The sequence below is a fragment of the Lampetra fluviatilis genome, chromosome 44 (assembly GCF_964198595.1).
Source record: "Lampetra fluviatilis chromosome 44, kcLamFluv1.1, whole genome shotgun sequence".
NCBI lineage: Eukaryota > Metazoa > Chordata > Hyperoartia > Petromyzontiformes > Petromyzontidae > Lampetra > Lampetra fluviatilis.
In genome coordinates, this window is record NC_136318.1 from 4513539 (window position 1) to 4538088 (window position 24550).

General features: G+C 59.6%; 1 protein-coding gene across 1 annotated transcript in view; it reads left to right on the forward strand.

Moving 5' to 3' along the window:
* The window catches only part of LOC144947293 (plasma membrane calcium-transporting ATPase 2-like), a 58165-nt gene that overhangs the window by 26073 nt on the left and 7542 nt on the right, over positions 1-24550 (forward strand). Inside the window, 21 exon segments of the mRNA XM_078876525.1 lie at positions 2862-3119; positions 3320-3445; positions 4863-4991; positions 7381-7413; positions 8389-8592; positions 9121-9335; positions 9782-9904; positions 10860-10979; positions 11277-11483; positions 11485-11597; positions 12364-12613; positions 12955-13134; positions 13962-14049; positions 14828-14931; positions 15875-16066; positions 16910-17123; positions 17567-17778; positions 18383-18490; positions 18958-19005; positions 19007-19141; positions 19683-19778. Coding sequence (XP_078732651.1) covers positions 2862-3119; positions 3320-3445; positions 4863-4991; positions 7381-7413; positions 8389-8592; positions 9121-9335; positions 9782-9904; positions 10860-10979; positions 11277-11483; positions 11485-11597; positions 12364-12613; positions 12955-13134; positions 13962-14049; positions 14828-14931; positions 15875-16066; positions 16910-17123; positions 17567-17778; positions 18383-18490; positions 18958-19005; positions 19007-19141; positions 19683-19778 — 3155 coding nt within the window.

The window sequence follows — 24550 nt, forward strand, 5'->3', positions numbered from 1 at the left end:
GCAGTCGAAACACTTCGCCGTGACCGTCGTCGATTCTGAGCGGGCCGTCGCAACTCGGTGTGGGGGGGAGGTGTTCGTCGCATCTCGTCGCGCGGCGCGAACCACTGCGCCACCGCTCCCCCCCCCCAACACGCGCACGGGTTTTTGTTGTTGTGTGGTGTGTGGTGTGTCTGGGGCCGACCAGCGCCGCGACTGTTGCAGCGCCATGCGGCGCTATTCTTAGCGGGGATGGCAGACGGCTGTTGCCACTGCTGTAGAATAAACAGCGGCGACGCGCGCACAAGACAAAGGACAGGAAGATTCCCCCCGTGTAGCCTGTAACAGGCTGTCGGGGCAAGTGCTGTTAGCGAGCACCCACGAAAGCCGGCACGGCGCATGAGAGGGTGGGTGACCAGCCCCGCGCCCGGCCGCCTTTGTCTCCCCAATGGCGATGTTTACACACCGCACCTGGGTACTCGTTTGAGGCCGAGTCGACCTAGGGGAGGCCCAGCACCGGCTCAGGTAATCGTCACCGGTGTTGGCCGTGAGCGCGAATCGAACCCGGGTCGCCGGGTTCGTAGCGCAGCGTAGCGCTAACCGCTACACCACCGCGCCCCCCCACAGACGCAGTGGCACAGACACGGGCTCCTCCCCCGTGGTTGTCGCCTGTCACCGGCTGTTGGGGAACGTGCAGTTAGCGAGCACCTAATAAGGCCCTCGCCGGAGGGTCCTCCCGCGTTTTAGCAGCGGGGGGGAGGGGGCGATGATTGCCTTTTATGTTGCTACTGCTGTGCAGTGTAGCCCCAAGGAATCCCACAGAATCCCACGGAATCCCACACAATCCCACGGAATCCCACGGAATCCCACACAATCCCACGGAATCCCAATGAAGGTGACTTGCGGTGTAAGTCTTGCACATTTTGCCAAAGTCTGGACCATGACGCCGCCACGCGACGGGCTGCCTCTTGCGAACGACGGCGTCACGGGCGTCTTTGGCGTCCGCCGTGATCACTGCTCCCGGGAAAGCCAGGGCAGGCTAGTGCTGGGGTCTGTAGCATATGTTATAAATGGGCCCGAAATAAATAAATACTTAAATATTTAAACACATTTTTACTTGCATAGCAACATTTTTTTTTTTCATTTGCTATACAGCCAGATAATACGACAAATCGCTAACCTTAAACACCCAGTCGTTCATAAAAGTTGAAGGCGGTATAGTACTATAGCAATAGAGCGAGTGCAGAATCACTGAACCCGAATTGATGGCTTGAAAGCATTCAGCGCGGGGGCCCTTGAAAGTGCGGGGCCCGTAGCATTATGCAGCTGCTTTTGCTATGCGGATCATCCGGCACTGGGGCAGGAACGAACCGGAATTTTGTGGCACTCTCAAGCAGAGGAGCTGGAGCTGGAATGAGACCCAGGGATTGCCGGGTCCGGGGTGGTCGTGCGATGCGTGCGCGCACTCGTGGGGACTGTGCAGGAGTCTACACGCGGGGGAGATATTCTTAGATGAAAGGAAATCTCTGCTCCAGGAACACGGTGTCTTCTGAAACAGCAGCAGGCGGAACACGACACACACACATGCGAGCGTACAGGACACCCACACACGGACACACACACGGGCAAAACAAAGACAAAGATCCCCCCCCCCCGTGTAGCCTTAACAGACTGTAGGGGCAAGTGCTGCTAGCGAGCACCTATGAAGACCGGCACGGCGAACGAGGGGGTGGGTGGCCAGCACCACGCCCGGCCGCCTTTGTCTCCCCCAGTGGCTATGTTTACTCACCGCACCAGGTAATCATTTGAGGCCGAGTCGACCTAGGGGAGGCCCAGGATCCGGTTCAGATGCTCACTAACAGCACTTGCTGTTAGGGAGCATCTGTAAAGGCTATACGGGGGGGTCTTTGTGTATGCGTGAGTGTATACCTGTGTGTGTCTGTGTGTGTATGCGTGAGTGTATACGTATGTGTGTGTATGCGTGAGTGTGTGTATGCGTGCTTGTATACGTGTGTGTGTGTCTGTGTGTGTATGCGCGTGTGTGTGTCTGTGTATGTATGCGTGTCTGTGTGTGTGTGTGTCTGTGTGTGTATGCGTGATTGTATACGTGTGTGTGTGTATGCGCGTGTGTGTGTGTCTGTGTATGTATGCGTGATTGTATACGTGTGTGTGTGTCTATGTATATGCGCGTGTCTGTGTGTATGCGTGATTGTATACGTGTGTGTGTCTGTGTATGTGTGTGTGTGTCTGTGTGCGTATGCGTGATTGTATACGTGTGTGTGTGTATGCGTGTGTGTGTGTCTGTGTACGCGTGGGCAGCTGCGCGCCGTGCATGTTAAGGCGCTCCGTGTCCTAGATGAAGTCGGGAAATAAAACATTTAACGATCCCCATAGCCACGAGCGGCAGCAGCAGTAGCAGCAGCAGACACTGCTAGAGGGGGGAGTGTGGGGGGGGGATGCAGGGATTCCATATTGAGGGTAGAGGGAAGGAGGCCGCTAAGGGATTTAATAATTAATTGGTAGTTGGATGGATGGATAAAAGATAAAACGGTGGATGGGCTGATGGAGTGATGTTGACAGGGATCAAGCGATGGGATGATGGAGTGATTGGTGGAATTGGTTTAGGGATGGATGGAGTGATTGAAGGAGTGATGTTTGGAGTGACAGATAGCGTGATGGATGAATGGAGGGAGTGTTGCGTGCAGTGATGGGAGTGGTGGATTGATGTGTCGGAGCCCGGGATGGGGTTGTACCATTATTGACCAACGTAAAAAAACAACTCGAAAGTGACCGTGTCCTCTCGGCCAACCTCGCGTCCCTTCACCTCTTGACCCCTTGACCCCCCACCCCCTCCTTCGTTGACCCCCCACCCCCACACCGTGCAGCGTGCGGGCTCGCCGGGGGCGGCGCGGAGGACGAGGGGGAGGCGACGGCCGGCTGGATCGAGGGAGCGGCCATTCTCCTGTCGGTGGCGTGCGTGGTGCTCGTCACGGCGTTCAACGACTGGAGCAAGGAGCGACAGTTCCGCGGACTCCAGAATCGCATCGAGCAGGAGCAGAAGTTCTCGGTCATCCGCGGCGGGCAGCTGCTTCAGCTCCCCGTGGCGGCCATCGTGGTGGGCGACATCGCCCAGGTCAAATACGGTACGAGGGTCAGATGCAGTAAAGGGGCTCGAACACGGTGCGGTGGTTGAATGTGGAATTGGAGGCGACATTCGTGGCTCCGCTGAGATGCTAAAGTAGGGCACAGATTATGACGACGACAATGATCGTGATGCATTCGGTGACAATGATGACAAGGACCACGACGACGATGATGATGGCAGCGCTGCTTGACCGTGCAGGTGACCTGCTGCCCGCGGACGGGGTGCTCATCCAGAGCAACGACCTCAAGGTGGACGAGAGCTCCCTAACCGGGGAGTCCGACCAGGTGCGCAAAGCCATCGACAGGGACCCCAACCTTCTCTCAGGTCAGGGGTCATACACACACACACACGGACACACACACACACGAACACACACACATGGAAACACACACACGGACACGGACAAAAAACAAAGACAAAGATCCCCCGTATAGACTTAAAAGACTGTTGGGGCAAGTGCTGTTAGCGAGATATCTATGCAGGCCGGCACCGCATACGAGGGCGTGAGTGCTCAACACCACGCGCGGCCGCCTTTGTCTCCCCAGTGGTGATGTTTACACATCACACCGGGTACTCATTTGAGGCTGAGTCGACCTAGGGGAGCCCCAGGACCGTTTCAGATAATCGTTACTGGTGTTGGCCGTGAGCGGGAATTGAACTTGGGCTGCCTGGTTCGTAGCGCAGCGCGCTAACCGCTACACCACTGCTACCCACGGACACACACACCCACTGACACAAATGTAATGACGACTTGCCACACTTCTCTTGAGATGACACTTTATTGAAGACACATTCACTTGACATCAGGCGGAGACCCCCACTGCAACAGCCCCGAGTCTCCCGCGCATCTCCCCCTTATATACCGACACGAGGCCACGCCCCCTTACCAAACCTTCTCGCTGACTCTGGACGCTCGCTCCACCGGTAGACTCCACCGTCACGTGACCAGGCTCCCTTCTCGAACATTCCCGTAGCCACCAGTCCCTTCGCACTCACAGCTGACTCCTCTGTCATTACCTCCTGTGGCCATTAGTCCATTCGCACTGCAGGCTGACTCCTCTGTCATTACCTCCCGTGGCCACTAGTCCCTTCGCATTCACAGCTGACTCCCCTGTCATTACCTCCCGTGGCCACTAGTCACCTCACACTGCATGCAGGTTCTATTGTCATTACACAAAGACACACGGACACACACACGCATTCATAGACACGCACACATTACAAATGCATAGACGTGCCAAAATACACGCCCACACGCAAGAGCACACGCATGAACGTGTGTCCACACACACACAGTACGCGTAGACACATTGATAAAGATCCCCCATATAGCCTTTAACAGACTGTAGGGGCAAGTGCTGTCCGCGAGCACCGATAAAAGCCGAGGGGATGGGTGGCTAACACCGCCAGGTCCGCCTTTGTCTCCCCAGTGATTATATATTCTGTATGTATACACTGAACGAGGTAATCATTTGAGGCTGGGTTTACCTAGTGGAGGCCCAGTACCCGTTCAAATAATTGTCACTGTTGTTGACCGTGAGTGGGAATCGAACCCGGTTACCGGTTTCGTAGCACTGCGTGCAAACCACTGCGCTACCGCTACCCACAGCATTGGCACCACCAACACCAACCACCCTGCTCATACTCCTCCTCATCCTCCTCCTCCTCTTCATCCTCCTCCTCTTCATCCTCCTCATCCTCGTCGCCCCCCTCCTCCCCCCGTGCGGCGCTGCGGCTGCAGGCACGCACGTGATGGAGGGCTCGGGGAAGATGGTGGTGACGGCCGTGGGCGTCAACTCCCAGACGGGCATCATCTTCACGCTGCTCGGGGCGGGCGACGTGGAGGAGGAGGAGCGGCGCGACAAGAAAGGTGGGCGGCACTGTGATGGTGGCGGTAGCCGTCGTCGCAGACGTCACCGTCGTCACCTTCATCGTCACCGTCACTGTCATCATCGTCACCGTCGTCGTCATCATCACCGTCATCACCGTCACCTTCATCGTCACCGTCACTGTCATCATCGTCACCGTCATTGTCTCCGTCATCGTCACCATCACTGTCATCATCGTCTATGTCATCATCATCGTCATCATCGTCACCATCGTCGTCACCATCACCGTCGTCGTCACCGTCGTCGTCTCCGTCCTCGTCACCGTCATCGTCAGGACGACCCTCTGTGCTCCCAGGAGAGCCTCACTCAGTCTCTGGTAGCAGTCCCACAACTACCAATCACAACCACTAACTACTAACCACAATCACTAACTACGAACCACTAACTACTAACCACAATCACTAACTACGAACCACTAACTACTAACCACAATCACTAACTACCAACTGCAACCATTAAGCACCAGCCGCAACCATTAACTACCGACCACAACCACTAACTAGCAACAACCAACCTCAAACTTCCAACGGGCGTTGTTGACCGGAATCCGTTTTGAGAATCGGTTCGGCAATCGATTCCAGTGTTATGCGAGGAGCGAGGGCACCGCAAAGCGCACGGCGGCAGGCCCAAGTCACCGCACGCCGCACATCATTCCGTACCCGTGCGTCTCAAAACGAAGGTACAGGCGCAGCCCTGCAATTGCTCGCCGGCTCCACTGTTGGCAGAAGGGCGGTAGGGGTGGGCGGTGGGGGGTGGGGCTTCGCTAGACGAAAGCGGATGTTCTCTCCACTCATCCACGTATGGGAAGAGGTGGGCATTACCCACGTTTTACCCCACCACCCCCCCCCCCCACACACACACGCGACGTGCCCATTGCCTGACTGTGGTGGAAGTCGTTCGCTGCCGCTTCAGGGTTGGACATTGGACAGAGGCAGCGGAGGGGCGGGGTGGCGGGGAGGGCGGTGGGGGGGATTGGGGGGTTTAGGAAACTCGCCCTGTATTGCTTCAACTGCTGTGCCGGGAGATGGATTCGAGCAGGTGGATCAACCCGCACAAGCCACTGCGTCCGTCACTCGATTCGCCCCCGAGGGTGCTGCTCAATGTGTTTTTTTTTGCCGACGAATCCCATCGGAGTTCACGGCCGTTGGGCTTCGTACGTGCACACGCACGTGGTGCGTGCGGGCAAGGGGGAGAAACTCAAAGCTGCACATGGAACCCGCTTGCTGTACCGCCATGCCCTGGCCACTTCACAGCAGTTTTACGAGGAGGTTTGGGACTCTCACAAATCTCTGCGTGATCTACCAACCCTCGTCTCCAAAACACCCAAAGCTCCGTACAAATAGAGCCAATCTACTCGCTGCGCTGGCATATCCGTGTCTGGCTCATTTGCTTAGCTACACATCCTGGAGGTGGCCTGCTTGGTGTCTGCGAGATGAGAGACGCGAAGACCCTGGGTTCCAGTCTGCGTGTCTCTATCTGAGTCTGTGGGTCTCTCTCTCAACCCCGGGATCTCAGCGCCCCCGATCTCTCAGGACAGCCACCTCCAGGTTTCTCGAGCGGAGCAAATGAGTGAGGCACCGCGACCGCGGAGATGGCAGCACAGCAAGTAGATCGAAATCCATCTGTTGGGTGGTCTCTGCCCCGTGTACGCGGAGGGCTTCCTCCGGGTTTCTTCGACCCCCCCCCTCCCGCACGCACGAACGCCTCTATCACGCTCGTATTCACGGCGCCTTGGGCACGACGGCAACGCGATGGAGTTGTTGAGACTCCGGGAGGCTGTTCCGGGGTAAAGGAGCGGCATGGTGACGATCGTTCGCCTGCGGCTCAGCAGACGCAATGCGATCCGTCGCCTTTGTGTGTCCCTCGCTTGCTCACCATGTGCGTGTCTGTTCGGCTTATGCGTCTCATTGCCTGTGTGCATGCGTGTCCGTGTGCCCTTATGTGTGCGTGCGTTGAGCGGTGGTGTAGCGGTTAGCGCTGTGCTGTGCTACGAACCCGGCGAGCCGAGTTCGATTCCCGCTCACGGCCAACACCGGTGGCGATGATTTGAACCGGTCCTGGGCCTCCCCTAGGTCGACTTTGCCTCAAATGAGTACCTGGTGCGGTGTGTAAACATCGCCAGTGGGAAGACAAAGGCGGTCGGATGTGATGCTGGCCACCCATCCCCTCCTGTGCCGTTCCGGCCTTCATAGGTGCTCGCTAACAGCACTTGCCCCTACAGTCTGTTAAGGATATACGGGGGATCTTTGTCTTTGTGTCTCTGTGCGCGTGTGCTTCTCCCCCCACCTCGCTGACGTGTCCATGCCGCCTCCGCGTCATCGTCCTCGTCCCTCCACCTCCTCCGTCTATGCCTCCGTGCGACACACAAAGACGAGGAGGTCACTGAGAACCACCAGAGCAAAGGTAGCAACCGCCATCCCTCGCGTAACCTAGCAACAGCATCCGTTTCCTAGGAATAGCATGTGGTCCCTAGCAACACGACTTGGTCCCTAGCAACAGCATCCAGCGCCTAAAAATGACACGTGGACCCAAGCAGCAGCACATGGATCCTAGCAAAAGCACTTGACCCTAGCAACAGCACCTGTACCCTAGCAACAGCACATGGACCATAGCAACAGCACCTTGACCCTTGCAACAGGAGCTGGACGCTAGCAACAGCAGCTGGACCCTAGCAACAGCACCTTGACCCTAGCAACAACAGCTGGACCCTAGCAACAGGAGCTGAACGCTAGCAACAGCACCTTGACCCTAGCAACAGCAGCCCGACTCGAGCAACAGCACATGGATCCTAGCAACAGCAGCTGAACCCTAGCAACGGCACCTTGACCCTAGCAACAGCAGCTGGACCTTAGCAACATTAGCGGTTCCTTAGCAACAGCACATGGATCCCAGCAAGATGATATCGATGGCAAGGCCACTCGGAAGGGGAGGGGGGGTGGTAAAAGGCCCGAACCGCGGGCGTCTGTGGCAAGTGGCGGCCATGACGACAGCGCGGTGACGATGGCGGCCACGGCAGTTCTGACGCCTACGACGCCACCACTGCCGATGTTGACGAGGATGACGTGACGAGGATGACGTAACGAGGATGATGTTGACGAGGATGACGTGACGAGGATGACGTGACGAGGATGACGTGACGAGGTTGATGTTGACGAGGATGACGTGGACGAGGATGACATGGACGAAGTTGATTTTGATGATGATGTTGACGAGGATGATGATGATGACGTTGACGGGGATAACGTGGATGAGGATGATGTTGACGAGGATGATGTTGATGATGTTGACCAGGTTTATGTTTACGAGGTTGATGTTGACGAGGTTGATTTTGATGTAAACGAGGATGACGTTGACGGAGATCTGCGTTGGTCTGCACAGCCAAGGCGCAGGATGGGGTGGCGTCGGTGGAGATGCAGCCGCTGCGAGTGGGGGACGGGGGCGAGGCGGGCGACGCGGGCGAGGGGGGCGAGGGGGGCGACGCGGACGACGCCCGGGAGCGGAGGCCGGCGGCGCCGCCCAAGAAGGAGAAGTCGGTGCTGCAGGGGAAACTCACCAAGCTCGCCGTGCAGATCGGCAAGGCCGGTGAGTGGCGCGGCGGAACGCTCCGCCGGGGTCACCCGGTCGCGTCGCCTGGAACCGCCGTCGTGCGATGCGGCTGGGGCGATGCGCTACGAACCCGGCCACCCGAGTTCGATTCCCGTCCATGGGCAACATCAGCGGCGATTGCAACCTGAACCCTCCTGGGCCTTCTCCAGGATCGACTCAGTCTTAAGTCCATAATCAACGTTTTTTGGGTTTAGATCGCGTTATTTATAAATGTGTCGTAACCTTCCACCACCCGACACAGCCAATCAGTAAAAAAGTGTCACGGGTGGTGGAGGGTTACGACACATTTATAAATAACGCGATCTAAACCCAAAAAACGTTGATTATGAATAATATTGGTCGCGAAAGCCTACGTGTTAATCAGTATTAAGTGTCTTCTTTAGTGTTCCTACGTTTATGCGTATGTTGAACATCTTTCGCACTGTACATAGCGAACCGTGCTAATCGGAGTTTCTCTGATCCACCTCCCACCCCGAACCCCCGTGACCCCCACCTCCCCGGCAGGTCTGGCGATGTCATCGGTGACGGTGGTGATCCTGGTGCTCTACTTCGTGATCGACACGTTCTGGGTGCAGGGCCGGCCCTGGCTGGCCGAGTGCACGCCGGTCTACGTGCAGTACTTCGTCAAGTTCTTCATCATCGGCGTCACCGTGCTCGTCGTGGCCGTGCCCGAGGGGCTGCCCCTCGCCGTCACCATCGCCCTCGCCTACTCCGTCAAGGTGCATTGTGGGACGCGCATTAAAAGGGGGCGGCACTCGCGGTGAGGTGCATTGTGGGAGCCAGAGAGGTGGGGAGGCAGTTGTGACAGAAGTGCATTGTGGGAGAGGTGGGAGCGCAAGGGCTGCCCCTCACTCGCTATCACCATCTCCCTTTGCATGGTCCATCAAGGTGCATTGTGGGAAACGTACAGAGATCCGTACATACAGGTAGCGAGAGGTGGCGACGGCAAAGGGGAGGGGTTTCACTCAGCAGTGGATAGATCATGGCTGATGACGACGATGACGCTGATGCTGATGACGTAATATTTGTGTCGAGGGTCCGGCAAACCTTTCATGGCTGCGATGCTTTTTGCCAACGCGCGTGTCGTCTTTAAAAGTTGTGCGAGAGTTGTACCCGTTCGATGATGACGCCATCGTGACCTCATCACGTCTGCTCCGTGGCGCAGAAAATGATGAAGGACAACAACCTGGTGCGGCACCTGGACGCGTGCGAGACGATGGGCAACGCCACGGCCATCTGCTCCGACAAGACGGGCACGCTCACCACCAACCGCATGACGGTGGTGCAGGTGAACCTCGCTCACCACCAATCACCACCAACCACAGCAGTCAGCCAATAAACGACAACCACAACCACCGACCAATGACCACCAACCACAGCAGTCAGCCAATAAACGCCAACCACAACCACCCACCAATCACCACCAACCACAGCAGTCAGCCAATAAACGCCAACCACAACCATCGACCAATCACAACAACCACAAAAGTCAGCCAATAAACGCCAACCACAACCACCGACCAATCACCACCAACCACAGCAGTCAGCCAATAAACACCAACCACAGCAGTCAGCCAATAAACGACAACCACAACCACCGACCAATGACCACCAACCACAGCAGTCAGCCAATAAACACCAACCACAACCACCGACCAAACCCCACCAACCACAACAGTCAGCCAATAAACGCCAACCACAACCACCGACCAATCACCACCAACCACAGCAGTCAGCCAATAAACACCAACCACAACCACCGACCAATCCCCACCAACCACAACAGTCAGCCAATAAACGCCAACCACAACCACCGACCAATCACCACCAACCACAGCAATCAGCCAATAAACACCAACCACCGACCAATCCCCACCAACCACAACAGTCAGCCAATAAACGCCAACCACAACCACCGACCAATCACCACCAACCACAGCAATCAGCCAATAAACACCAACCACCGACCAATCCCCACCAACCACAACAGTCAGCCAATAAACGCCAACCACAACCACCGACCAATCACCACCAACCACAGCAATCAGCCAATAAACACCAACCACCGACCAATCCCCACCAACCACAGCAGTCAGCCAATAAACGACAACCACAACAACCACCAACCAATCACCGCCGTCCAATTACCACCAACCACAACTACCGACCAATCACCAGCAACCACAACCACCGAGCGATAACCGCTGGCGTTGGCGGTGCGTGGTGCTGGCGGTGCGGTGCAGGCGTTTGTGGGCGGGGTTCTGCACCGCTCGGTGCCGGGCGTGGAGGCCCTGGCGCCGGCCACGCTGGACGCGCTCACCACCGGCATCGCCGTCAACTGCGCTTACACCACCAAGATCCTGGTGAGCACTCAACACCAACATCCTGGTGAGCGCTCACCACCAAGATCCTGGTGAGCACTCACACCAACACCCTGTCGGACACTCACCACCGAGATCCTGGTGAGCACTCACACCAACATCCTGTCGGACACTCACCACCAACATCCTGGTGAGCAACATCTAGACACTTGGAGCTGCCCGCATGCCTGCCCTCTCACCTCCTCACCACCGCCCGCTCTCTCCGTCTCCCCCTCTCCTCCCTCCTGCCCCATCTTCCGCTCCCCCCCCCCCCCCACCGCTCCTCCTCGTGGCCGCCAGGCCCCGGAGAAGCCCGGCGGGCTGCCCCGGCACGTGGGCAACAAGACGGAGTGCTCGCTGCTGGGGCTGGCGCTGGCGCTGGGGCGAGACGCGCAGGCGGTGCGGCGGATCGTGCCGGAGGAGTCGCTCTTCAAGGTGTTCACCTTCAACTCGAGCCGCAAGTCCATGAGCACCGTGCTGCGCGCCGAGCACGTGGCCGCCGCCGCCCCCCGCCGCCGCCGCCGCCGCCGGGCTCGTGGGGGGCGGCGTCGGTGCCGCGGCGCCGCCGATCTCGGGCTTCCGCGTCTTCACCAAGGGCGCCTCCGAGATCGTCCTGCGAAAGTGAGGGGCGGCCGGTGTGTGACGACGCGGCGCGATGCTGCGGCGTTGTGATGGCGCGGTTGTGCGGCGCGTGGTTTTGCTGTGGGTGGTGCGATGTGATGTGCGGTGTGCTGTGATCTGCGCGGTGTGATGTGCGGTGCGTGGTGTGTGATGTGCGGTGTGTGGTGTGCTGCGTGATGTGATGTGCGGTGTGTGGTGTGAAATGTGGTGTGGTGTGATGTGTGTGGTGTGCTGTGTGTGGTGTGATGTGTGTGGTGTGCTGTGTGTGGTGTGCTGTGTGGTGTGTGATGTGTGGTGTGTGGTGTGCTGTGTGTGGTGTGCTATGTGTGGTGTGATGTGTGTGGTGTGTGTGGTGTGTGCTGTGTGTGGTGTTCTGTGTGTGGTGTGCTGTGTGTGGTGTGCTGTGTGTGGTGTGTGCTGTGTGTGGTGTGATGTGTGTGCTGTGTGGTGTGTGATGTGTGGTGTGCTGTGTGTGGTGTGCTGTGTGTGGTGTGATGTGCGGTGTGTGGTGTGGTGTGTGTGGTGTGATGTGTGTGGTGTGCGGTGTGTGGTGTGCTGCGGGGTGATGCTTAGCTGACAATGGGGGTGCCCCTAGGCTAGACCACAAGGCAGCAGCAAAGCGACGCCCCAGGTCACTCCCATTGCCAGCTAGCCCTAGCGAAGGCCTCGCCCGGTTAAAACCAAACCCAGGCGCAAGCGCTCGGAGCCAGAGTCCCGTTCGGCGGACACGATCGCTGGCTCCACCGCCCCCCCACGCGCCTCCCAGGTGCTCGTGGGTCCTGAACGCGGCGGGGGAGGCGGCGCCGCTGCGAGCTCGCGAGCGCGACGCGCTCGTGCGCTCCGTGGTGGAGCCCATGGCGAGCGAGGGCCTGCGCACCATCTGCCTGGCGTTCCGCGACCTGCCCTCGGGCGGCGGCGGCGGCGGCGCCGACCCCAACTGGGAGGACGAGGGCGCCATCGTCGCCGACCTCACCTGCATCGCCGTCGTCGGCATCGAGGACCCCGTGCGGCCGGAGGTGAGGCGCGGAGGGAGAGGACGAGGAGGTTTAGGGGCGGGGGGGGGGGAGAGAGGGGGGGAGGATTTGAGGTTCGATCCACCTCGGCTTGCAGCGAGACCGGCAGAAGTGGGCGGTGTGGCCTGCACGGTGAGCGGTGCTGGCGGTCTGCTCTCGGCGGATCGGTTGGGGGATCAAAGCGGACATGGCGAGCAAATTGCATCTCCCCCCACGCCCGCACCTCGTGCTCCTTCTCCTCCTGCCCCCCCTCTCTCCCTGCCCCCTCTCCCCCTGCCCCCCTTCTCCCCCTGCCCCCCCTCTTCCCCTGCCCCCCCTCTCCCCCTGCCCCCCGCCCTCGCCAGGTGCCAGATGCGATCCGGAAGTGCCAGCGCGCGGGCATCACGGTGCGCATGGTGACGGGCGACAACATCAGCACGGCGCGCGCCATCGCCAGCAAGTGCGGCATCCTGACGCCCGGGGAGGACTTCCTGTGCATCGAGGGGAAGGAGTTCAACCGGCGAATCCGCAACGATAAGGGAGAGGCGAGCGCCCGCCCGCCCGCCCACTCGCTCGCTCACTCGCTCACTCACTCACCCGCTCACTCGCTCGCTCACTCGCTCACCCGCTCACCCACTCACTCACTCGCTCACTCACTCGCTCATTCACTCACTCACTCGCTCACCCGCTCACCCACTCACTCACTCACTCGCCCACTCACTCGCTCACTCACTCGCTCACCTGCTCACCCACTCACTCGCTCGCTCACCTACAAGCCGTCCTCATTGCTTCCGAGATTTGGCGAGTAGAAGGTGATGTCGTAGCTCGACGATCATGACGATGGAGGCGACGCGCTGCTGCAATTAGTCACTGACCCCACGTGATGACGCCGGGCTGGGGGATTTTCTGCACGTCGGCCGCCTCCACCACTACCTCCACCGCCACTACCACCACCACCACCACTCCCACCACTACCTCCACCACCGCCACCATCACCACCACCTCCACCCCCACCACCTCCACCGCCACTACCACCGCCACCACCACCCCCGCCACCACCGCCGCCACCGCTGCCACCGCCACCACCGTCACCACCACCGCCACCACCACCACCACCGCCACCGCCACCACCGCCGCCACCACCGCCACCACCGCTGCCACCACCACCACCGCCGCCACCACCGCCACCACCGCTGCCACCACCGCTGCCACCACCACCACCACCGCCACCACTGCTCCTACCACTGCCGCCACCACCGCCACCACCGCCACCGCGCGGCGTCGCGTCTAGTGACGGGAGCGTCGTGTGCTCCCCCACCCCCGCCCCCCACACTCCCCCCACCCCCTACCCTCCCCGTGTGCCATGGGACAGATAGAGCAGGAGAGAATCGACAAGATCTGGCCCAAGCTTCGAGTGCTTGCTCGCTCCTCCCCCACAGACAAACACACGCTCGTCAAAGGTGAGTGTCGCTCGCCCGCTCACTCACTCACTCATTCACTCGCTCACTCACTCGCTCACTCACTCACTCATTCACTCGCTCATTCACTCGCTCACTCACTCGTTCACTCACTCGCTCACTCACTCGCTCACTCACTCGTTCACTCACTCACTCACTCATTCACTCGCTCGCTCACTCACTCATTCACTCGCTCACTCACTCATTCACACGTGCATTCGGCAACATGCTGCGCGCGATCTCCGACCTACGACCTTTGGAGATATTTTGTTCGTCTTTTTCCCCCGCTCAAATTGAACCGAGCTGCGGAGTCGGCGTCCGCATCGCGACGGAGAACCCCCGTCACGGGATCCTCGCTTGAGCGGCGCGCCACTCCCCGTGCGTCAGAGGACGGGCCCGCGGAAGCGGATAACGCAGAGCTACCTCCCGAGTTCCGGTCAGGTGCCCTCTGGTTGACGCAGTAGGGGGCAGCACTGTCCCACTCGCCCCGCCGGCGAGAGTAGCGACCGCCGCTGGAGCCGACGTTCTCACTCTCACAGCTGCAATTTGGCCTAAGCGAGTGGCGGCACCGGGACGAATGAGACCGGCATATCGGTGGCCCCCGGCCCTCGACCTGACAGTGAACGCTCGACCCCCCCGGGCACGCGCGAGGGCTGCGACCCCCCCCCCCGTTAACCTTCGACCCTGCGTGCCCTGCGACCCGACCCCTCCGCGTGACCCCCCCCCCCCCCCCGACGCCCCCCCCCCAACCCGTGCTGACCCCCGTGGCGGCGTGGAACAGGGATCATCGACAGCACGGTGGGGCAGCGCCAGGTGGTGGCGGTGACGGGCGACGGCACCAACGACGGGCCCGCGCTCAAGAAGGCCGACGTCGGCTTCGCCATGGTGATGCCCCGCCGCCGCGCTCACCCCACGCTCACCCACACTCACCCACGCTCACCCACGCTCACCCACAAGCCTCCACGCTCACCCACGTTCAACCACCCTCGCACGCGCTTACCCGTACTCACCCACACATGCTCGTGGCAAAACATGCAAACAGAAACGCTGAAACTGATTGGCCTACAGCGTTCTTCATGGCCTCGTCTCACCAGCGTTAGACGAGAGAACGCCTTTGGGCGTCAAAGGCAATGCATATATTATCACAGCATGTTTGTTTGCACGTTTTGCCACAAGCACGTGTGACTAATGGGGACTTGATGCCTTTCAAAAGGTATTTATTTGGGTGTTTGAACACTTAACACAACCATTGGAACCTCATTTGCCAGTAGCGAAATGTGATAATTGTTTTTTTTACCCTTTTATCTGGCAACAAAACTGACACCTTTTTTGTGCGCCTTTTGGCGTCATCTGGTCCAACACCATGTGAGACTAGGCTCTAAAGAAAGCTGTCTCGGGTGTGGACCAATCAATTTCAAGGACAGTGCATACATTATCAGAGTTGTGTTTTTTTTGCATTCCGACTGCAGGTATTGTGGTCAATGCAAACATGACTCCTTGTAAAAAAGGTGTCAGTTTTGTTGCCAGAAAAAAGGGTAAAAAAAACAATTATCATCTTAACACAAGTCCTGTTTTATTTGCCAGAAAGGGTAAAACCTATTCTTAATTTTCATAATTTTTAAACTGACAAAAAGAGGTCCCATAGATCCCGCGCTCACCGCCACGTGACCGCGAGTAGCCACGTGGAGTGAGCCGAGTGAGAGTAGGGGGGGGGGGGGGCGGGGGGGGGTGGGGGCCAAACGCCGTCCAGAGCGGCACTCCCCAGAGCTCCCTCCACGCCGGCGGGGCCTTTGCGCCGATGGCCCTGATGCCCCGGTCACCCCCGCAGGGCATCGCGGGCACGGACGTGGCCAAGGAGGCGTCGGACATCATCCTGACGGACGACAACTTCAGCTCCATCGTGAAGGCGGTGATGTGGGGCCGCAACGTCTACGACAGCATCTCCAAGTTCTTGCAGTTCCAGCTCACGGTCAACGTGGTGGCCGTCATCGTCGCCTTCACCGGCGCCTGCTTCACGCAGGTGGCGACGCGGCGCCGCACCGACGTCTCCCCCGTGACCTGGGACTCGGCTGTTACCTGTGACTCACCTGTATCTCACCTGCGATTAACCTTTGACCTGTATCTCACCTGTGACCTGGGACTCGGCTGTTACCTGTGACTCACCTGTGTCTCACCTGTGATTAACCTTTGACCTGTATCTCACCTGTGATCTGGGACTCAGCTGTTACCTGTGACTCATCTGTGACCTGGGATTCACCTGTTGCCTGTGCCTCACCCGTGACCTGGAACTCGGCTATTAACTCTATCTCACATGTGACCTGTGGCTCACCTGTATCTTACCTGTGATGAACCTGTCACCTGTATCTCACCTGTGACCTGGGACTCACCTGTTGCCTGTGCCTCACCCGTGACCTGGGACTCAGCTGTTACCTGTGACTCACCTGTATCTCACCTGCGATTAACCTTTGACCTGTATCTCACCTCTGACCCGTGTCTCACCTGCGATGATCTATCACTCACCTGGGACGAATCGGTCCGTGCAGGAGCTGCCAACTGCACGACAAACAGAAAACCCAAACTCCAGGCGGTGACGATGATGACGATGATAACAATGATGATGATCACGAAGATAATGACGATGATGACGACGACGATGATGACTTTGACGATGATGACGATGACGACGACAACAAGTGACACAACCGCTCGGGCGGGGGCCACGACCGCGAAACGCCACCGGAGGCTCACAGCCCGGCCCAGGAATTCACCATGGGCCGCCCTCGCGTCTCTCCGGCCTCTAACCCCCCGCCCCCCCCCCCCCCGCAACCTCCCGTCCACCGTCACCGCGGACCGCGCCGTGCAGGACTCCCCGCTCAAGGCCGTGCAGATGCTGTGGGTGAACCTCATCATGGACACGTTCGCGTCGCTGGCGCTCGCCACGGAGCCGCCCACCGAGGAGCTGCTGCTGCGCCGGCCGTACGGACGCAACAAGCCGCTCGTGTCGCTCACCATGACCAAGAACATCCTGGGCCACGCCATCTACCAGCTCACCGTCATCTTCACGCTGCTCTTCGCCGGTGGGCCTCGTGCAGGGAACCCGCGCGTGCGTCCGTGTGCGCGTGGCGTACCCGTGTGGAACCGGCGGTGCAATGGTTAGCGCGCTGCGCTGCGAATTCAGCGACCCAAGCCACCAACACACGCACAGCGGCGCCCACGCTGCTGTGCGTGTGTTGGTGGAGCGGACGGTCGCTCGAACTAGTTCTTTGATGTCCGCTTCCGCGAGCCATTCTCCGGGAGCACGAAGGGTGACTGCCGCTCGGGCGGTTGCCCTGAAATTTACACACGAGAACCTGGTGCTACGTGTGAACATCGCCACTGGGGAGACAAAGGCGGCCGGGCGTGGTGCTGGCCACCCCGACCACGTCGTGCGACGTGCCGGCCTTCGTAGGTGCTGCTCGTTAACCGCACTTGCCCCGACAGTCGGTTAAGGCTACGCGGGGGATCTCTGTCTTCGGTGCAGGTGAGCGGATTTTCGACGTGGACAGCGGGCGCAACGCTCCGCTGCACGCGCCGCCCTCGGAGCACTACACCATCATCTTCAACGCCTTCGTCATGATGCAGCTCTTCAACGAGATCAACGCGCGCAAGATCCACGGGGAGCGCAACGTCTTCCACGGAGTCTTCCGCAACCCCATCTTTTGCTCCATCGTCTTCGGAACCTTCGTCGTGCAGGTTCACTCCCCCCTCCTCCTCCTCCTAATCGCCCTCCTCCTCCTTCAACGGCCCCACCTCCCCCACACCGCCCCAACCGCCCCCACCTCCACCACTCCCCCCAACGCCCCCACCTCCACCACCACCCCAACAGCCCCCACCTCCACCACTCCCCCCAACGCTCCAACCGCCCCCACCACCACAACCGCCCCCACCTCCACCACTCCACCCACCACCCCAACCACCCCCACCTCCACCACTCCCCCCACCGCCTCAACCACCCCCACCTCCACCACTCCCCCCACCGCCTCAACCACCCCCACCTCCACCACTCCCCCCAACGCCCCCACCTCAACCACTCCCCCCACCGCCCCACCCGCCCCCACCTCCACCACTCCCCCCACCGCCCCACCCGCCCCCACCTCCACCACACCCCCCAACGCTCCAACCACCCCCACCACCACAACCGCCCCCACCTCAACCACCACCCCCACCACCCCAATCGCCCCCACCTCAAGCACTCCCCCCACCGCCCCCAGCGCCCGCACCTCAACCACTCCCCCCACCACAAACCACGGCCCCTCGCTCACCCCCCCCCCCCCCCCCCGCGCTGCCTGTGCCGCAGGTGGTGATCGTGCAGTTTGGGGGGAAGCCGTTCAGCTGCTCGGGCCTAAGCCCCGAGCACTGGCTGTGGTGCGTCTTCCTGGGCGCTGGCGAGCTCCTGTGGGGCCAGGTGAGGGGGCCCGCCCCGGCAGCACCCACACACACACGGCGCCTCCACACACGCCCACCTCGCCCGCAGCGCCACGGGCAGCAGCGCGACACGCACGCGCTCACTCACCAGTGGCACACGCTCGCCGGTGACACACACACACAGTGACACACACACAGGTGACACACACACACAGGAGATACACACACAGTGACACACACACACGTGACACACACACACACACACGTGACGCACACACAGGTGACACACACACACACACGTGACACACACGGGACACACACACACGTGACACACACACACAGTGACACACACACTAGTGACACAGGTGACACACACACTGGTGAGGACCGCTGTCACCTGGCTCTCGGAGTGCCCCCCCCCCCCCCTCTGCCCCACTCGCATGAGGGCGTCCAGGCCCTTAATAGGCGCTCGCTAATGCGGGGGACCGCCATCGCCCTTGTGCTCAGCTGATCTCAGCGGTGCCGACGGCGCGACTGCGGTGCCTGCGGGACGCGGGGGGGGGGCCGGGCCCCCCGCTCGCCCCCCCCGGACGAGGGCCCAGACGACGAGGAGGAGATCGACCACGCGGAAAGGGAGATGCGGCACGGGCAGATCCTGTGGTTCCGCGGCCTGCACCGCATCCAGACGCAGGTTTGGCACCGCACCGCACACCGCACCTTGCCCAAGCGCACCGCGCCACGGCACGCCGCACTGCACCGTCCGCGCAGGCGAGCGCGCCACCCTGCGCCACATCCAGGCGGCATCAACCGCGGCCGCCGGCCACCACTGCCACCAATTTACTCAGCTGGGACTACGCAGCAGCGCTCCCCATTGGCAGATTAACAGCTCGCAAATGAGTCTCATCCTGGTCCCTGCATTCTCGAGTTCTCACCTGGTCATACGAGATACACCGCACACCACCACCATACACCACACCACCACCACACACCATCACCATACACCACCACCACCACACCATCACCACAAACTACCACCACACACCACCACCACACCACCACCACACACCACCACCACCACACACCACCACCACCACACACCACACACCACCACCACCACACACCACCACCACACACCGCACCATGCCTCCCCCCCGCGCACCGCCGGGGCCCGCAAGTGCCCCCCTCCCATTGACCCCCGCTCCCCTTCCCCCTGACCCCCCCACCCCCCACAGATAAACTCGCTCAACACGTTCCTGACGGGCGGCGCGGCTCCGCGGCGCCCCTCGCTCAAGAAGCAGGGCTCTCTCTCCAGCGCACAGCCCGACGGAGTAACCCCCCCACCTCCCCACGCACACACCCCCTATAGTCCCCGCGCCGCGTCTGACGAAGTAACCCCCCCCACCTCCCCACGCACCCACCCGCTGTAGTCCCCGCGCCGCGTCGCGCGTTCCGCCACAGGGCGACGCGGAGTCGGCCGCGCGAGCCGCTACCGTCGCCTCCTCCGGCGGCGTCTCCTGCGGCTCAGATTGCCGGTCGGCTCTCGGCCCGATTTCCACCCCCCCCCCCCCGCCCCCTTTTCCTCCGAGTCGTCGAGCGGGGTCCGTCAGGGTGGCCGCGTCGCGCAGATCGTCCTGCGTGGATGTGCGAGGGTAAAATTTCAACCGGGGGCGGCGGGTGTGGGGGGGGGGGCGGTTGTTGGATGAGTCACAGGTAAGGGAGGGTGGCACCCAAGCTGCCGTGCTTGGAGCGGGCGGTCGCTCGAAGGGGTCTCGGTGCTAGTTCTTTGATATCCGCTTCCGTTCTTCGATAGCACGAAGGGTGACTGAGCGGTTGCCATAAAATCGGTGGAGTAAATGACAAAAATTAATATATAAATGGACACGAAATTGCAATTTATGCGCTACTTAGGACCGTTGGTGTCACCTTGACATGCAAAGTATGCTGGGATACCCGGTTACGACCGCCTGTCCGTGTCACCTCCTCGCGTGTTATCTCGTCGCCGTTCAGTGCCGATGGTCCGTGGTGTGAGTGGTCTTCCCCCGATCTTAACACCCCTCCGTCCACTCCCACACTGACCACCGTCTTTCTCTTAACAGACGTCTAACCACTCGTCCTGAGTGCCCTCACCACCCCGCTCCCCCCTCTTCCCCATGACGGCGTGAGTACCGTCGACGACGTTTGCAAGAAGCTCTTTCGCTTTGCACCCCCCCCCCTGCCGTGAGTCAGTCCCTACCTCGGTCGCAGGGCTCGCCGAAGCGATGTCGATTCATGGCTCATTCCCACCGCAACAAAGTGGGCAGCTGTGGCATTGATGACGAGTTGTCGTCTAACTTAACCTTTCACCTGGGTCAAATAATACCTTTGAACTAAATCTATTGTTGCACCGTTTTAATCTAATGGGGTTTTTGCTTTTATTCTTTTAATTTTATATAAATGCCCAACCTGGCAATTTATTTTGGCAAACGAAGAGGCAAGTCCCGGTGACATGGGGGGATCAAATGCAGTCTTTTGGGAGGCAGGGACTGAGACTGCAGAATTTCACGGCCGTACACTAATGCTGATGGCTTGTGTGGCTCTCTCACACGCGTGCAGTGCCCCACGGGGCTCGCCCAGCCACTCTCGGGGGGTGGCTGGGCTAGCCAAGGGCTCGGGTTAGGTTTAAGGTGAGGGCTAGGGTGAGGACTATCAGTAGGATGAGGGTTAGGGCTAGAGTTATGGATAAAGTTAAGGTGAGGGCTAGGGTTAGCACTCTCAGTAGGATGAGGGTTAGGGCTAGAGTTAGGGATAAAGTTAAGGTGAGGGCTAGGGTTAGGATTATCAGTATGATGAGGGTTAGGTCGAGAGTTTAGGAGATAATTAAGGTTAGAGCAAGGGTTAGGATTATTATCAGTATGATGAGGGTTAGGATTATCAGTATGATGAGGATTAGGGCTAGAGTTCGGGCTAGATTTAGGGATAAAGTTAAGGTTAGGGCTAGGGTTAGAACTATCAGTAGGATGAGGGTTAAGGTTAAGGTTAGGGCTAGGGTTAGGCGTATCAGTAGGATGAGAGCTAGGGTTAGGACTAAGATTATGATTCAGGTTATGACTAAGGTCAACATCGATATTTTGGGCTACGGTTAGGACTAATGTAATGTTGAGGGCTATTTGGGCTCTGGCTAGGATTAGGGCTTTGGCTAGGTGTGGATTTCTGGCAAGGGTTAGGGTCAGGGCTCAGTCCAAGCGTAGCCCCACGACGCTGGTTAGACATTGCCTTGGACTGATGTTAGAAATCAAGGCTCCGACCAAACCAAACGAGGAGCTGCTGCCGAGACTCCACCAAGCCGGGTTTGGTTCCAGCTTCGTGGGGAACGTTGAACGTTTGCGGGATCGCCGGAGATGTCAGCGCATTGAGGAGGCCTTCATCCACCAGTGGATTGACTGCATCTGATGATGATGATGACGATGATGATTATTTGGCCTCGTTTCAAGGGCAGTGTGAGGGTTCACGCAGCTCTAAACCTCGCCTGAATACTTGGACCTTGCTTTGGGGGGGGGGGGGGGCAGTGCCGAATTAAGCTAGTGCGGGGCCTGTAGCATATGTTATAAAGGGGCCCTAAATAAAATAAAAACGTAAATATTAAAACACAAATTTTTTACTTGCATAGTAAAGTAAGTGTATTTTTTCATTTGCAATTAAGCCAGATAATACGTAAAAATCGTTAACCTTAAACACCCAGTCGTTTATAAAAGTTGAAGGCGGTATAGTACTATAGTAAGTGCAGGGCCCGTAGCTTGTGTAGCTACTTGTGTAGCGACATAGGTAGCCCACATGTAGCTACTTGTGTAGCTACTTGCGTAGCTACTTGTGCAACTAGGATAATCCGGCACTGGGGGGGGGGGGTTATCTGAGTTTGCAGCTCAGACCTCGCTGGTCCCGGTTTGCAGTGCGATCTGTCGCGTGTTCTCCTCACTGATGCCCCCCCCTCCTCCCCCACTCCTCCTGTTGCAGCTCCTGCTGCCGTGGGTGCTGACGAGTGGCGCCGTGTCTAACTAACCCTGCTTGTTAAACTCACCCCCTTTGCCTCGCTCGTTTCATCTCCGCTCACGCCCCCACCACCCCCACCTCGATCACGCCGCTAACCCGGGCGCGCCCCCCAGCGGTTGCTCTGCTCTAACCCGCGCGTGTGCGTGGGTGTGTGCGTGTGTGTGTCGATGTGTGGGTGTGTGCGTGTGTGCGTGGGGGTGGGCGTGTGCATGGTGGGTGTGTGCGTGTGTCGATGTATGGGTGTGTGCGTGTGTGCGTGGGGGTGGGTGTGTGCGTGGGTGTGTGGGTGTGTGCGTGTGTGTGTCGATGTGTGGGTGTGTGCGTGTGTGCGTGGGGGTGGGCGTGTGCATGGTGGGTGTGTGCGTGTGTGTGTCGATGTATGGGTGTGTGCGTGTGTGCGTGGGGGTGGGTGTGTGCGTGGGTGTGTGGGTGTGTGCGTGGGTGTGTGCGTGTGAGTGTGTGCGTGGGTGTGTGTGGGTGGGTGTGTGCGTGTGCGTGGTGGGTGTGTGCGTGTGTGTGTCGATGTGTGGGTGTGTGCGTGTGCGTGTGTGCGTGGGTGTGTGGCTGTGTGTGCGTGGGTGTGTCGATGTATGGGTGTGTGCGTGTGTGCGTGGGGGTGGGTGTGTGCGTGGGTGTGTGGGTGTGTGCGTGGGTGTGTCGATGTGTGGGTGTGTGCGTGTGTGCGTGGGGGTGGGCGTGTGCATGGTGGGTGTGTGCGTGTGTGTGTCGATGTATGGGTGTGTGCGTGTGTGCGTGGGGGTGGGTGTGTGCGTGGGTGTGTGGGTGTGTGCGTGGGTGTGTCGATGTATGGGTGTGTGCGTGTGTGCGTGGGGGTGGGTGTGTGCGTGGGTGTGTGGGTGTGTGCGTGGGTGTGTGCGTGTGAGTGTGTGCGTGGGTGTGTGTGGGTGGGTGTGTGCGTGTGCGTGGTGGGTGTGTGCGTGTGTGTGTCGATGTGTGGGTGTGTGCGTGTGCGTGTGTGCGTGGGTGTGTGGCTGTGTGTGCGTGGGTGTGTCGATGTATGGGTGTGTGCGTGTGTGCGTGGGGGTGGGTGTGTGCGTGGGTGTGTGGGTGTGTGCGTGGGTGTGTCGATGTGTGGGTGTGTGCGTGTGTGCGTGGGGGTGGGCGTGTGCATGGTGGGTGTGTGCGTGTGTGTGTCGATGTATGGGTGTGTGCGTGTGTGCGTGGGGGTGGGTGTGTGCGTGGGTGTGTGGGTGTGTGCGTGGGTGTGTCGATGTGTGGGTGTGTGCGTGTGTGCGTGGGGGTGGGTGTGTGCGTGGGTGTGTGGGTGTGTGCGTGGGTGTGTCGATGTGTGGGTGTGTGCGTGTGTGCGTGGGGGTGGGCGTGTGCATGGTGGGTGTGTGCGTGTGTGTGTCGATGTATGGGTGTGTGCGTGTGTGCGTGGGGGTGGGTGTGTGCGTGGGTGTGTGGGTGTGTGCGTGGGTGTGTGCGTGTGAGTGTGTGCGTGGGTGTGTGTGGGTGGGTGTGTGCGTGTGCGTGGTGGGTGTGTGCGTGTGTGGGTGTATGCGTGTGTGTGGGTGGGTGTGTGCGTGTGTGTGTCGATGTGTGGGTGTGTGCGTGTGCGTGTGTGCGTGGGTGTGTGGCTGTGTGTGCGTGGGTGTGTGTGTGCGTGCGTGGGTGTGTGCGTGTGTGGGTGTATGCGTGTGTGTGGGTGTGTGCGTGGGTGTGTGCGCGGGTGTGTGTGGGTGTGTGTGGGTGTGTGCGTGGGTGTGTGTACGTGGGTGTGTACGTGGGTGTGTACGTGTGTGTGTGTGTGGGTGTGTGTGCTCACACGGAAGTGTAGCGGTCCGCGCTACGCTGCACTACGAACCCCGGTGACCCGGGTTCGATTCCCCCTCACAGCCACCAACACCGGTGATGATTATCTGAACCGGGCCTAGGCCTCCCCTACGTCGGCTCAGCCTCAAACGAGTACCTGGTGCGGTGTGTAAACATCGCCACTGGGGAGACAAAGGCGGCCGGGCGTGGTGCTGGCCACCCACCACCTCGTGTGCCGTTCCGGTCTTCATAGGTGCTCGCTAACAGCACTTGCCCAACAGTATGTCAAGGTGGGGGA